The sequence below is a fragment of the Enhydra lutris genome, unplaced genomic scaffold (assembly GCF_002288905.1).
Source record: "Enhydra lutris kenyoni isolate GAN:26980312 unplaced genomic scaffold, ASM228890v2 scaffoldscaffold38, whole genome shotgun sequence".
NCBI classification, from domain to species: Eukaryota; Metazoa; Chordata; class Mammalia; order Carnivora; family Mustelidae; genus Enhydra; species Enhydra lutris.
This window is the reverse complement of record NW_019154122.1, coordinates 1916239-1930697: the sequence shown is the minus strand read 5'-3', so window position 1 is coordinate 1930697 and position 14459 is coordinate 1916239. Positions and strand designations below refer to the sequence as shown.

The 14459-nt window shown below is 48.8% G+C and overlaps 1 protein-coding gene across 1 annotated transcript in view; it reads left to right on the top strand.

The window, feature by feature from the left end:
* Window positions 1–14123, top strand: part of LOC111154866 (NIPA like domain containing 3) — a 51056-nt gene extending 36933 nt beyond the window's left edge. Inside the window, exons 8-12 of the mRNA XM_022514800.1 lie at window positions 1812–1947; window positions 3804–3892; window positions 5539–5602; window positions 7708–7802; window positions 12143–14123. Of these exons, the coding sequence (XP_022370508.1) occupies window positions 1812–1947; window positions 3804–3892; window positions 5539–5602; window positions 7708–7802; window positions 12143–12342 (584 nt within the window). The 3' untranslated portion in view covers window positions 12343–14123. The remainder of the gene's footprint in view (window positions 1–1811; window positions 1948–3803; window positions 3893–5538; window positions 5603–7707; window positions 7803–12142) is intronic.
* The last annotated feature ends 336 nt before the right edge of the window (window positions 14124–14459 follow it).

Here is a 14459-nt window from a genome sequence, read left to right as displayed (position 1 = left end):
TGACCAGTAAGCAAGTAGGCGAATGCATAGAAGAGAGACACGTTGGGCCGTGAGGATCACGGTGAAGAAGAGGACAGCAGAGGGAGGGTGAGGCGGGGCGAGAAGGTAGAGGGAGGGTGAGGCGGGGCGAGAAGGTCAAGGCAGACAGGCTCCAGCAACTGAGTCCTGAGGGCTTCCCCGCAAACTGGTCAGGCTAGGAATGAGTTTTGGATTCAAAAACAGGAACCGAGTTTGGTCTCTGACTTTTTTTTTCCTTCTCTTCTTGGAGGGATGGGTGCCATGTGAGAGACAGCTCCTCCATCAGACCGAGGCAAGGCCTGACTCCACACAGAGTCTGACACGCTCACTAGAGCTGGGAGAAGGACCTGAGCTTCTAGGGAAGAGGTGGGGGACCCCCTCTGGCTGCTTCCCAGGGGCTCTGGCCTCGGGCTGGTGACCCCTCCAGTTTAAGCCACATCGTCCTCTCAGAATAGACATAGGAGAATGCCCAGATCTCAGGGGGGAGAGCAGGGTTAAATGAGGTGGGCATAAGTGCCCAAGATGTGTTGTTGGTCTTCTGTCTTTCCCACACTGAGCCCCCACTGCAGTGACAGGCCCTCAGCCCCATAGACAGGGGACACCGTAGGACAAGTTTCCATTATTTTGGTATTTTTAAAACAGCTTTATTGAGATATAATTTACATACCATAAAACTCACCTATTTAAAGTATACAGTATAAACAGAACCCCATAACATGTGGCTTTTTGTGATCGGTGTCTTTTACTGAGCATAACACTTTAGATGTTTGTCCCGGGAGTAGCTAAGATCGGTGGTCCATTCCTAAGTGCTCTTGTTTCCAAAGTAAATTGGAATGTCACAGTCCCCAAATGTCCTCTCTGGAGAGTAGGGAGGCCAGAAGGTTCTAAGGCACATTGGCTGCCCTCCTCCTGCCCACTTCTCACTAACAGGGACACCCTCTTGAAAGTGCCTCTCTTAACTGGACTGCTGATGTTTGAAATGGTCATCGAGTTTGTGGGGGGCCCAGAAGCTGCTGTGTGATGGGCTGTTAGCAAGAGAGAAAATGTGCAGAAGCCGAGAAAAACAGGAGAGTGGAGCCCTTCAGCCAGAACACTGGGCTTCGTTTATACCTGGATGTGGGGGTGGCCGGTGGGGGGGCCTGACAGCAGCCATTTCTGCACCACTGGGGAAAGCAGTGGTCTCCACAGTGAGGTGAACGGTGGTACCTCCAACACCTGTTCTATTACGTGCATACCCTATAAGCACAGTGTTACATGAGGATCACTTTAAAATGCACAAACACCTATATTTTGGAAAAGTACATTCATGTGCCTAGAGGCAGGATTCCAAAATATTTGGAGATCTCTGTCTAATGAAACGTTTTTAAAAATACAAGTGAATGAGCGTTAAAATAAAAAATAGAGGGCGCTTGACACATCACGTGTTTTTTCCCCCCTGTAACTGCCATAAGAAGGGTACTCACAGGAACTTCACAGGAAGTTCATGTATCCATTTAGGGATGATTTTTGACCATGGTCCAGACACAGAGAGTTAAACTCAATGCCCTTTCTTCCTGGTGTTCAGAAGTGACACTTGGAAGCATGTGGGCATTTTGCTTTCCACACCTTGGACAGAGCACATAGATAGCGGCAACTCGTGGAAGGCGGGGGAGATCTGCTGCCCCTGGCATCCTTGCCATCCCTGGGGTGGCCCAGCCAGGGCTCCCTCCATCTTTTCTCGACACGTCCCTTGGAGTCATCAACTCACTTGCAGGGTCTGATGCCCTTGCTTGGTCCTCGTTCACTCCCTGCAGGCTCTATGACGGTGGTGACCGTGAAGGCCGTGGCCGGGATGCTCATCTTGTCCATACAGGGGAATCTGCAGCTCGACTACCCCATCTTCTACGTGATGTTCGTGTGCATGGTGGCCACCGCTGTCTACCAGGCTGCGTGAGTTGCAAAGTCTTTTCCTGCTGGGCCTCTCCACGTTTTGGGGTCACTTCCATTTCTTACACCTGATTTCATTTGTTCTTGAAGCTGTAGGGAAGGCAGAACATTCAAACACAGCCCGTGAGCTGAGCAAGGGTCAGCATCCACTGTGGAGAGAGGGGTCGCTAATCTGCTGAGCTGTCCCCTGGAGGGACTCTGTGTCCCTTGAAAGAAAAAGCTGGGAGTGGAGGTGTTTTTCTCTCTGCCTCAAACTGGGAGAAGGGGCAGCCTCACTTTTCCTCTGCCCCAGTGTGGGTGTCTGTTTCAAGAACTTTAGAAGAGGCTGTGTGTGCCCCCATGAGACACTTCTCTGTCTGCTAGGTGGAACATAGCAAGTCATCCTTTCTTGTCCTCCGGGAATCTTCTCCAGAGAGTGAGAGCATCATTTCTGTCTCAGAAGCAGTGGTCCTGAGGGTGGGCCTGGGCCTTGTTCCCATCTGAGACCAGGTGCTCTGCAGAGGGCCCAGGAGGGCCTGGGATGGCCCTGCTGGGGACAGGAGGGTGAATGGCACAGGGCTCAGTGTGGCATATGAGGCTGATGGATCCTGGGCAGGGCAGGCCCTGGGCTCCTGTTGGCTGGGCTCGCCATCCCCCAGCAGTGGCCTGGAGCAGTTGTTAGAGTGACCGCTGCCTTGGGGCTCCAGGGGAAGCCCCTCACACACACCCCTTTCACGTGAACTTTAATTCATTGGATCCCCCCACCGAACCCCTTGAAGCAGATGATCCCATCCTCATTTTGCATTTGAGCAACCAAAGGGGCAGGGCTGAGATGTGAACCCCGGCATTGGGCTCCCCATCCCACACCCCTCACCGTTCCAATCCAGGCCTCTGCCGCAGCTTCCCTGGGATCAGATTTCGTGTCCACAACTGAGAATAACAGCAAACCCTCCTTAGAAGGAGCATGAAGCTCTCCGTGCCATCCCCAGGATGACCTCCTGAAAATCTCAGCCCCTTTTATGATCTTGATGACCATGATTATATTGATTATTACTGTCCCGAGTCCTACTACAGAGATTCTGGTCATCGCCCCTGAGCCCGCCCAGCCCCAGGCTCCGTGCTGAGCACTCCAGGGTTACAGAGGAGAATCTAGTGCCCCCACCCCTGCGGGGGGAGCTTCTCACTCACCTAGCCAGCACACAGCTGCACAGCCACACAGCCACCAAGGGCCTCCTGTGTGCCAGGGCCTTCTGCCACGGAGGCAAGAGCAACAGTCACTGTCCTTGGAGGCGCTGCCAGCCCTGGGATGGACGAGTGCAGTTGAGTGGGACAATATGAACAGCTACCACCCAGAGAATGGACACAGAATATATTCCAGAATGAGGGAGTGTCGATCCTAGATGGAGAGAGGAGGAATGAGTCTAATTTCCTCTCTCTCTTTTTCCCACCTTTATTGCAGTAAGCATGTTATTTTTTTTATTGAGCAGAAAATGTGCTTTAAAAAAATATTGACAGCAACAGGCAGAATGCAGTAAGTGCCACGGGAGTTTCTTGGACTATTCATGGGAACAGGATGGCCCTTTGTAGGGGTGTGTGGCGGTGTAGGGGACACTGACGTGAGGAGAGGGGTATTTCCAGTGGGTGAGAACCATGTGGCCAGAAGTATATACCTGGGAAGGCATGGCCCCCTTGGGGAATGGCGGTGGACCTCAAGTTGTGTGACAAGTGGGAGCGAAGCGTGGACCCCAGCCCCAGAGATGCACCTGCATGGCATCTTTCTTTCATGTATTGTCTTCATATTTCAAGCTAAGCCTGCTGTCACCAGCTGTCACCTCAGCCTTTCTAATGTGCCCACTGACCAGAGTGCTCTTGTGTTGAAGGTTTTTAAATCAAGCCTCGCAGATGTACGACTCCTCTTTGATTGCCAGCGTGGGCTACATTCTGTCCACGACCATTGCCATCACGGCAGGTAAGGGCGGCAACTGCTGGATTTCCGTCTCCTACCTTAGCAGCAGCGACGTTACCCCAGTGTCGAGGGATGAGGCTCCGCCTCTGGCAAAGGGCCAATTCTACTGACATGTTCTACCTGTCAGAGTTGTGTATAGTTTAATGGAGAAAGTGCAAGATTTCAAGCCAGAGAGACCTGGGTCCCAGAACAGACACGGAGCTGTGTGGCTCTGGGAAAGTCACTTAGCCTCTCTGAGCCTCAGTTCCACATTCATAAAATGGGAATAATAACACTCACCTCCCAGAATTGAAATATGTACAATATGTACTCAGTAGAGCGTGTATAAGGTTTCTTTAACAATTTTTGCCATCGTCTTCTAGCTCCTCTACGTGACCCCAGATTTCTTTCTATAATTTTGAGAGGTTATGACCGTATGAACATCTGTGATAGAACAGGTGGTGGGTAACCTGTCATCATTCTTATAGTCCCCTTTTCTTCCTTAGGTGGCTTCCGAGGCTGCAAGCATATCAGATTGTCTTATTTTTAAGGGGCAGTAAAGATGAAAATCTTCAAAGTGAAAAGACCAGTACGGGCCAGTGTGCCTCCCTTTGAGCAAAGCTTGGCCATAAGGCTGTGTGTTTCGCACTCTAGAACCAGCGCTGCTCAAATCCTGCCCATAGAGGCAGGAGCAAGGTAGGCACACGGCCTGCTGGGGCCTGTGCGATGAGCAGACTGGGGGATCCAGTGGGATGTCAACCCGGAGCAGCCAGAAAGTGAACCCAGTGTGAAGATTTAAGTTCTGGTCAAGAACTTGGGTCTGGGCAAGGTTGAAAGGAATAGCCAACAGCACGAAGCAGTCAGAAGCTGGATGGGGAGTGGGAGCCCAGAGATACAGCCAGAAGCCCATGGAGGTGAAATGAGTCCAGACAGAGGCTGCTGGGGGGCGGGTGAGGGTGGCAAGCCCATGTTACTGCTGCTTCCTGGGAGGGGGCTGCAGGCCTGCCGTCTGCTGGCCATGTGAGGTCAGAGGCTCTGAGCTTAACTTGAAGCCTTATTTTTCCATCCTGAGAAAGACCAGAGAGTGGAGCTTGGGTGGCCCTGTTGGTTAAGTGTCGGACTCTTGGTATCAACTTGGATCATGATCTCAGGGTTGTGGGATCGAGCCCTGCCTCGGGCTCCCCACTCAGTGGCATGTCTGCTTGGGATTCTCTCTCTCTCTCCCACCACCCCCAGCCCTCCCTCCCTCCCTCTCTCTCTCTCTCTCTCTGATAAATAAATAAATCTAAAAAAAAAAAAAATGGGTGAAGAGGGTGTTAAAAACTAGCAAAAAAGAAAAAAGTTTCATTCTTAGTATGTTTCGTTGGGGGAGGCTGGGCATAGGGTCCATGCAAACTCTATACTCTTTTTGTGAGTCTAATGTTATCGCAAAATAAAAAGTTAAGAAAAAAAAAGATGGCGATAAGAGGGACGTTGGAGGAGAAAGAGAAGACAATCTGTCCCCCCCACAAAAGGACTTTTATTCCACTCTTCTGACATGTACCCTGCTGGTCATCAGGCTCTTGACCACTTCGGTTTCCTGCAGGGAAGAGAGCTTAGCTGAATCCTAGACAGGCAAGAAGGTGATTTGAAGACAGCTCACCCGTATTTGCCGCTTTCTGCCTCTGCAGGCGCAGTGTTTTACCTGGACTTCATCGGGGAGGACGTACTGCACATCTGCATGTTTGCACTGGGGTGAGTCCCTGCTCCGTGGCCCTGGGGCAGCTCACCTGTCTAGCCCGCTACTGCCTCTGCCTCTCACACAATCCTCTAGAGCCCAGAGAGCAGCCAGAATTCAAAGCTTTGTCCCCCAGAGATGAGTGAGCATTTTACTCCCCAAAGGGCTTTATCTCCTTCCCCCTTCTCTTATTTTGGGCTTTAATCTCCTTGACATAGTTTCTAGACTATCCCTCTTAGACCCATGAAAAGACTCTCAGCCTCACCCCAGATCACAGAAATGCATTTTGAAGCCACAGGAGATGCCATGATGTTGCAAAACCCAGCAAGATTGAGGGTGTCCATGTCGGCCAGAGAATGAAGAGACCAGCTCTGTGCCACAGCGAGGGGACCTTTGATGCCAGAGGACAATCTGGCAGTACCACTAAAAATTACAAATGAGCAATGTTTGGTGCAACATTCTAAATGGGACACAAAGGCGCATGTATGAGGCTGTTTATTAATTTTAAAATTAATTGTATAAGTAAATAATTGAAAGTAGCCTAAATGCCCAACAGTAGAATTCAGATTAAATAAATTGCAGTATTCCCATATAATAAAGTACCATGCTGCCATTTTGAAAAATTGAGGCCAGTCTATAGATACCGACATAGAACCATGTCTAGGATGCATTAATGGAAAAAGTTACATTTTTCTGAATGTATGGTCTACCCTATGATCTAGCAGGTCCACATCTAGATATATACCCAAAAGAAATGAGTACATATTTTGACAAAATAACCTGTACCTAAATATTTATAGTAACTGTGTTCGTCATATCCTCAAATTGGTTACAACCCAAATGTCTATCAACAGAGAGAGTGAAAAACAAATGATACAGTGTATTCAGACAATGAATTCAGTATAACAATGAAAAATAATGAACTACTAATACATACAGTAAAGCGAATGAACCTTAAAAATATTTACGAGGGAAAGAAACCAGATAGAGTATACACTGTATGATTTAACTTGTAAGAAGTTCAAGGACAGAATAAGGCACCTGGGTGGCTCAGTCAGTAAGCGTCCAACTCGTGGTTTCAGCTCCCTGGGATCGAGCCCCACATCAGGCTCCACACTCAGCGTGGACTCTGCATCAGATTCTCCCCCTCTCCTTCTGCCCCTCCCACCCCAGCTAAATAGATAACTCTTTTTAAAAATTCCTTTAAAAAGTTCAAGAACAGGCAAATCAAGTATCAGATGATAGTAGCCAGTGGCTTCCTGTGGTTTAGCATGGATTGGGAGGGGTACAAGGAAACTTTCTGGGGTGGAGGGGATGGAAATCTCTTCTCTGTTGACCTGTGTGGTCATCGCAAGAGGGTACACACAGGTAAAATTCTTCAAGCACTACATTTAGGGTTTGTGCATTTTACTGCGTGTGAATTTCACCTCAGTTTTTAAAAAGTGCACTTATTTAAGCTCTAGGGAAAAGGGGGGAGAAAAGGACTCTAGAAGAATCTACCCCTATCTGGGGACATAGGACCAGGGGGCGTTCAGGGACTTTTAACTTTTTCTTTTTCTCCTCCTGTATTGATTGAATTTAGGCCATAAAGAACTTTCTTTAGGGCATCTGGGTGGCTCAGTTGGTTAAGTAGCTGCTTTCGGCTCAGGTCATGATCTCAGGGTCCTGGGATCGAGTCCCATATCAGGCTCTCTGCTTAGCAGAGAGCCTGCTTCTCCCTCTCCCCCTGCCTGCCTGTGCTCTCTATCTCTCTGTCAAATAAATAAATAAAATCTTTTTTAAAAAAAGAACTTTTTTAATTAAAAAAAATGTTTTTTTAAGGTGAGGTTCTAAGATACAGGTGAAATGGAAGTAAAGAACCATGGGAGCTTTGCCCTGGATTGTCTAATTTATTCTGATGAATGCGGTGTGGCCTGCAAGGCATGGGAGGCTTTTCTTTATCCCATGTCTGCTCCTTGCCCATCTCAAGCCCGGAGGCCTCCCGGGGCTCCTCGGCAGCGAGCCCCGCTCTGCGGCCTGCAGCCCTCTTTTTCCATTTTTCCCATTACCTGGGGTTGGAAAGCGAGCCCTCCTGCCCTCACCCTGGACTTTTTTCTCTCCCTCCCTTATCCCTGTTCCTCAGGTGCCTCATTGCATTCTTGGGCGTCTTCTTAATCACACGTAATCGGAAGAAGGCCATTCCATTCGAGCCCTACATTTCCATGGATGCCATGCCAGGTAACGTTGAAACCCCGTGTGTCCCGCTGGCCAGCCCGTCCATATAGAATGACTGCTACTTCCTGTTTAAAAAGAGACAACCAGCCGCTGGGTTCGGTACAGGGAAGGTGTGCTGTGCCATTATGGTGTGACCGTCTCTCTCTCTCTCTCTCTCTCTCTTTCTCTCTCTCTCCCTCTCTCTTTTTTTAAATCTCTCTGTGCCAAATAGGCAATGGTGGAGGCACCTCGGTTGGTTTTGAGCCCATCTTGCCAGTTCCCGTGTTTATTTTGGGATCTCTTTAAAGACAGGCCCGATTCACACCGGGTATACTTGTGATCTGTACATCAGGCTTCATGCCTGCAGAAGGGGAAAAAAAAAAAATCCACTCATCGAAATGGAATGGAATAACCAGAGAGGGGAAGGAAAATAGGATGAATGAAATTCAGAGACTATCGCCTCACTTCTTAGGTGGCACCAGAGTGCAGATTGTTCTGGAAAGCCTTATTTCCCAAGGAGCTGGGGGTTCACACTGAGAAGCACAAGCTCAAATGCCTTTAGCTGGTGACAGTAACAAAGGTGTGACTCCACAGAGAATGGCACAGAAGGGAGTAGGGGAGTCTGTGGAGAACCAGAGAGTGCCTGCCCCGCCCACAGGGACCCACATTAGGAAGGTTCATCCAGGTGTGCTGAGCTCAGTTCTGTGGGTTGCCCGTGACCACTAGCTTTCACTTTCAGTCAGAATTTTTATTTTAGGTGTAAAGATGGAACTCTCCAAGGGCACCTGGGTGGCTCAGTGGGTTAAAGCCTCTGCCTTTGGCTCAGGTCATGATCCCAGGGTCCTGGGATCGAGCCCCACATCAGGCTCTCTGCTCAGCAGGGAGCCTGCCTACCCCTCTCTCTCTGCCTGCCTACCCCTCTCTCTCTGCCTGCCTCTCTGCCTACTTGTGATTTCTGTCTGTCAAATAAATAAATAAAATCTTTAAAAAAAAAAAAAAGATGGAACTCTGCAGAACATAAGCCCCACCCTTCATGAAGACACCCTAATGAGCACACTGTAAGCCCACGGACGGCATACAGTACCGCTGACTAAAGTACTCTGGGATACCAGTGTGTTCTCAGAGCCAACTGAGGTACCCCGACTTTAAACAGCCCCAAGGTGTATGTGTCTACTTTTATATAATTTCCTCATCCTTTCCTATCAAGCTGTTGTCTGTCCTTCATGCTCTTACCAACCCGCCTGTGTATAGCATTTGCGGGTCAAACATCTCATTTGACCCCACTTGTTTGAACTGTACGTAAAATTAGTATAAACAAGCTTTGAGTCGGGACCTTACGCTTTCTCCTAGGAGTTAAGTGCATGAGCTTTAGTGCATGGACTTTTAAAACATCTAATCGGGCTGCTCAGATGCCTTTTTTTTTGCTTACTTCCTTGTTTCTCGGCTGTGTCCCCGATAGATGAGGGCGCTGGATAGCTGAATTCCAGATAGGTGAGGTGTCAACTCTGTGTGTGCAAGTGTGTGTATCTGTGTGTTGGTGTGTTTACAAATTGTGTATGTGTATACATCTAAGTATTTGTGTATGCATATATACAGACGTTTCTGCTAGTGGAAAATAGAAGGTAACCTAAGGTAAACTTAGATACCAACATTCTGTGGTCTGTTCGTGGATGTGGCTCTGGGCTCCTCTTTGTACCTTGTGATGGGTGGGAGGTGAGATCTTGACCAAGGGAGACCCTGCCCTGGTGCTGTAGCATGTCAAGACACTTGGGGGTAGACATATTCTCTGCAATGAAAAGTGTGGGCTTGGAGTCCAGGTGGCCTGGATTCAAATCCCAGCTCTACCACCCACCTGTGGTGTGACCTTGGGCATGTCCTTGGACCTCCCAAGACCTCCGACCCTCACTTGTGAATTGGGATTCCTTCTTTCGGGGTAGTGGGATAATATGTTAAAGGCCCCTTGCACAGTGTTTGGGACTTGGTAGATGCCTGGTTAAATTTGATTTCACGTCCCTTTTGCTTTAAAAAAAAAAAAATCCTTGAAAATTTCAGACACTTGTTTGACCTGATGCCAGGTAGAACATGAAAAATAAAACTATTTAAAAAAGGGAGGGGGGCACCTGGCTGGCTCTGTCGGAAGAGAAAGAGCCTAAGAGCATCCATGTCAGATCCGGGCTCTGTGACTTGGGGTCATGAGTTCGAGCCCCACATTAGGTGGAGAGATCACTTAAATAAATTTTTTTTTGAAACTTTAGAAATAAATTAATTAACCAATGAAAATTTAAAAAAAAAAACCACTTCAACAGATTGTCTTTCCTAGCTACTCGGTTTCCCTGGTCAGCATTAGAACCTTGCTTTTGGTCCATCTAGATCAACAGCTCCACAGCAGACAGTAGCTACAATTCAAGAGGCGTTTAGTTTTCCAAAAAATGTGCCGCATGTCACAACTTAGAGAGGGTTTCAGTAATTCCAGCACGGGAAAGACTTCTAAAAAATGAGAAAAGATAAAGCTGTCCCTGAGAGCTGGGAGCTGGCCTAGCCCTCCCAGCTGGGCCTCAGTGTCCCTGGCTGACGAAAAGCAGCTTCCCAGAACGTCAGCATCAGACAGGGGCACTCCAACCATGATAGGCCAGACACAAACAGGGCCACTCCATTGTCACGTATGAATGCAGACGAAACGTGAACGTTGACCGAACTGCGGGGGACTGACACCTCTTTACCAATTACAGCTTGAGCCTACACGGCCTTCTCTCCATCTAGATAAGAATTATTAAGATTCCCAGTTACTAAACTGGTCCCACTTCCCGACAGCATCTAATCCAAACCCTAGCCCAGCTTCCTTAAACCCTCTCCCAAATCGCCTAACGCCAATCCCGACTTTTCTAGCACCCTCCTACTGAGGCATCCCACAGTTCCCCGTGGTGGACAACTCTCTCATGGACAACTTTATCATGAATGATAAAGCCACATCTGCTAGACTCTAGGTGTAATCCTGGTGCTCTTTGGCTGAGGAACTATGAAAAAAATCCAGGAGCTAAACTGTGCCTGGTAAGCCAACAGGCACCCCTCAACTTCTCCCAAGCGCCCCCCCCAAAAATCCAAACCACAGATTCTTAGACCGTACCCTTCCCAATGCTTATGAGCTAAGGCTAGTGCTGTGAAAGCATAGAGTCTCCCCAGGCCACTCACGGAGTCACAAGGCCATGGGCTGTGGTGTCCGATCTCAGTTCTGTGACTTTCAGCAAGTAACCTCACCATTCAGAATCCGTTTTCTTACCCAGATGAGGAGGATGGGATCTGGGGGGCATTCAGTGGAAGCGCCTAGGAAGGCCGTACAGCACTCTAGCTGAGCGTGGTCCTCAGCGTTCAAACCACCTGAGTTTGAATCCCAGCCCGGCCACTTGACATCTTGATGACCTCAAGCAAGGTAACCTGACCTCCAAGTGCCTCATTTCCCTTATCAGTAGTTATGAGAATCAGAAGAGAGAAAACTTTTCAGCTGGTTAGAGTGGGGTCTGTCCCCAGCTCAACACTCGAGTACCTGTTAGCTATTCTCACGCTTGCTGTTGGTACCGTCCTGATCTAAACCCTCAGCCCAGAGCCTGGGCAGAGGGAATAGTCTAGCACCTGCTGTTATTGTCATAGTTTCACGGAGGACACTTGGCGTTCAGTTTCATAGGACAGCCTGGGGGTAAGAGAATTTGAAATCTCCATTCCCTGCCAGGAAGAGAGTTGGCTTCCAAGCCCAGGGCCCACCTGTGGGAGGATTGGCCGAGTAAGACTAACGGAATTAATGACTAAAGTGTTTGTTCTCGACTAAGTAGACATCCAGCAACCCCACATGCTCAAAAGCAGCAGGTTGTATCATACCTCCCCTCTCTGCAGATCAGCGATGTTCAGTGTTAAAGGTCAGATCTCTTTCTCTGAGTGTCACGATGCATTGTGTCCCCACCAGGTGTCCATGACATGGAAGTTACCCTCTTCTCTCCAGGGGATAATGATCCTAGTTTAATTCAGCAGAAAAGTATTGGCATCTACCACGTTCGAAGCACAGTGCTGGTCGTGCTTCCCCTGGGACCCAAGCACATAATCCCGCCTCATTCTAGACCAACCCGGGCTTCTCTCGACAGGGACTAGTCTGTGTGCCTGTTTCCTGAAGATTTGTCCCTGTTGCTTGGCAACCATAATATTTCTAGCATACATTTATGGTTGTTCTTTTTTCAACCTAAAGCATTCAGGAGCTTGGCAAGGCACGTAATTAGCGCCCGAGCACTGTAATCAGGCCGTGGTAGGGTGGAGGGAGATGCAGCATCCTTGGGCCCCCTTGCCCCATAATGATTTGGAGAACATGGATTTCATTTCAGGTGTGCAAAACATGCATGACAAGGGAATGACAGTTCAGCCCGACCTCAAAGCTTCTTTTTCCTATGGGGCCCTGGAAAACAACGACAACGTTTCAGAGATCTACGCTCCTGCCACGCTGCCCATCATGCAAGAGGAACACAGCTCCGGGGGTGCCTCCGGGGTGCCCTACCGAGTCCTGGAACACACCAAGAAGGAATGAGCCCGCCTCGAAGGAGACTGCCCTTCCCTCCATTTATAACTGCTCTCAAGCCAGGCCGACAGTGAGCCGTTCAACCCTGAATTCTAAAGTTTGCCTTTCAAGTTCTTACTTTTTTTTAAGCAGAGAACTCTCTAGAAGGGGATCTCGGAGACCCTTTGTCTCTGGCAAAGAATATATTATCTTGGTCTCAGAGGTTTCAGACGACCGGGGTGGGGGGTGATGAAAGCTTTATTCCCCCTTCCCCGGGGTCAGAGGGAGTACGGAGTTCAGACTCCGCCTGGTTCTGTCCAGCCCGCTTGGGAAAGCAGTCATGATCCCTGAGGATGGTAACTGAGCTTCCTCTGGCAGTGACCAAAGATTGCCGCGTTCCTCGGGGCTAAAGCAAGGCAGACATTCCGCTCTTACTTTCCACATCCCGTGAAAGGCTAGAGACCTCAGAATCTAATCTTCCCTTGCCTAATCCTCCCCATCTCACTCAACATTCCACATTTCCGCTAACATCTGTGCTGTCGTCCCAAAGCATAGTAAGGCCAGCCCTGGGAACATCCTATCATTCACCTGTAGAAAATACACTTCTGCCTTCCAGTGGTCTGTGCCCTTCCGGAGAAAACATGCTTGGTGTGTTTGTATTAGATCTGCTCTGAAAACTAATTTGGTTTTGGTTCTGTGAACTATGTAATTGCTTTTCTCCTCCCAACGCCCCCCCACCTCACCCCGGGTTAAGAGTTAAGAGAAGGAGGGAAATAAGGACAGGAGCAGGGGTAATGATGCGTTAGCCCATAAAGGAAGAAAAATCCCTTTTCATCTTACAAAAGGTGATTGTACCACTTATAAAAGGATAGGCAGAAAATCTGGCTGTTTCATGGGTGTGTTCCTGCCCACCAGTGCCCTCTGGAAGGCTTGGGGGTGCGCACTGCAGAGACAGCCTCCATCCTCTCTCCATCAAACCAAACTTGAATTACTGGTTCATTTCCTTGGAGTTGACCGAGACCCTTTAGGTCACACCATGTGCGTATGTCTGGGAAAGCGGGCATTCTTGGTAAGGGATTGCTGCTTTCTTTCTAGCTACATCCATAACTATCTTCTCCTGGACTGACTATAGACTTCTGAGAATGACAGAAGGGTTTGCGGACTTGAGCATAATGATCCCCTAGGGAGTGTGTTTAAAATGCAGATTCCTACACCTCTACACCCATTCCTCTGTGGGAATGACGGGGAGGAAAAAGAGTCCACATTCTTAATGGACAGCAGGGTCATTCTGATGCAGGCGATCCAAGGAGCACACACCTTGAAATTGAGAGAGACGGGCTGCGAAAACCTGCCGGCAGGGAGGGGCGCCACACCCCTCCTGGAAAGTTGTTATTACCCCAACTTGTTTCCTGTCTAGGGCTCATTGAGCAGGTCAGATAATTCCCATAGGATCCGAGGCATTTATCCGTCCCGTGATTACTACCTAGAACGACACTTACTGTTTCCCTAGGCACTCTTTAACTAATAGGCAAGATAACAGTGTTAATAGAACAGTGTTGATAGATCATTAACCTTTATGGATTGTGCTTCATACCGATTTACTACCTTGACTTCGAAAACTGGCATCTGTTGCTTGTGATAACCGCTCCGGTATTGTGTCTGACGTGCCTAAGAAGGCAGCAATGACCTTTTTTCTTCAGGATGCGTATCCACTCAGTTCAACAATATTTGTGATGCATTTGCTGTGTTTTACTGAGCATTTGGATGGGGGTGCCTGGGTGGCTCAGTTGGTTAAGTGTCTGCCTTTGGCTTAGTCCCCTGTCAGGCTCCCTGCTCGGTGGGGAGTCTGCTACTCCCTCTCCCTGTGCCCCCCTCTCCACTCGTGTGTGATCTCTCTCTCTCTCTCTCTCTCTCACTCTTGCTCTCTCAAGTGAATGGGTAAAATCTTTTAAAAAACTAAATAAATAAGCATTTGGATGGTGAGGGCTACAAAGAACAGCCTTGGTCTCTGCCCTGCAGACCCGCAATGGAAGATATAACAGGGAGGGTTGGAGGGGGCACAGAGCAACCATGGGCCACAGAAAAAGGACAGTTAGGGGAGCCCTGCTAAAGGTTAGGTCCAAGCCCAGAGCAGGTTATTCAGAACC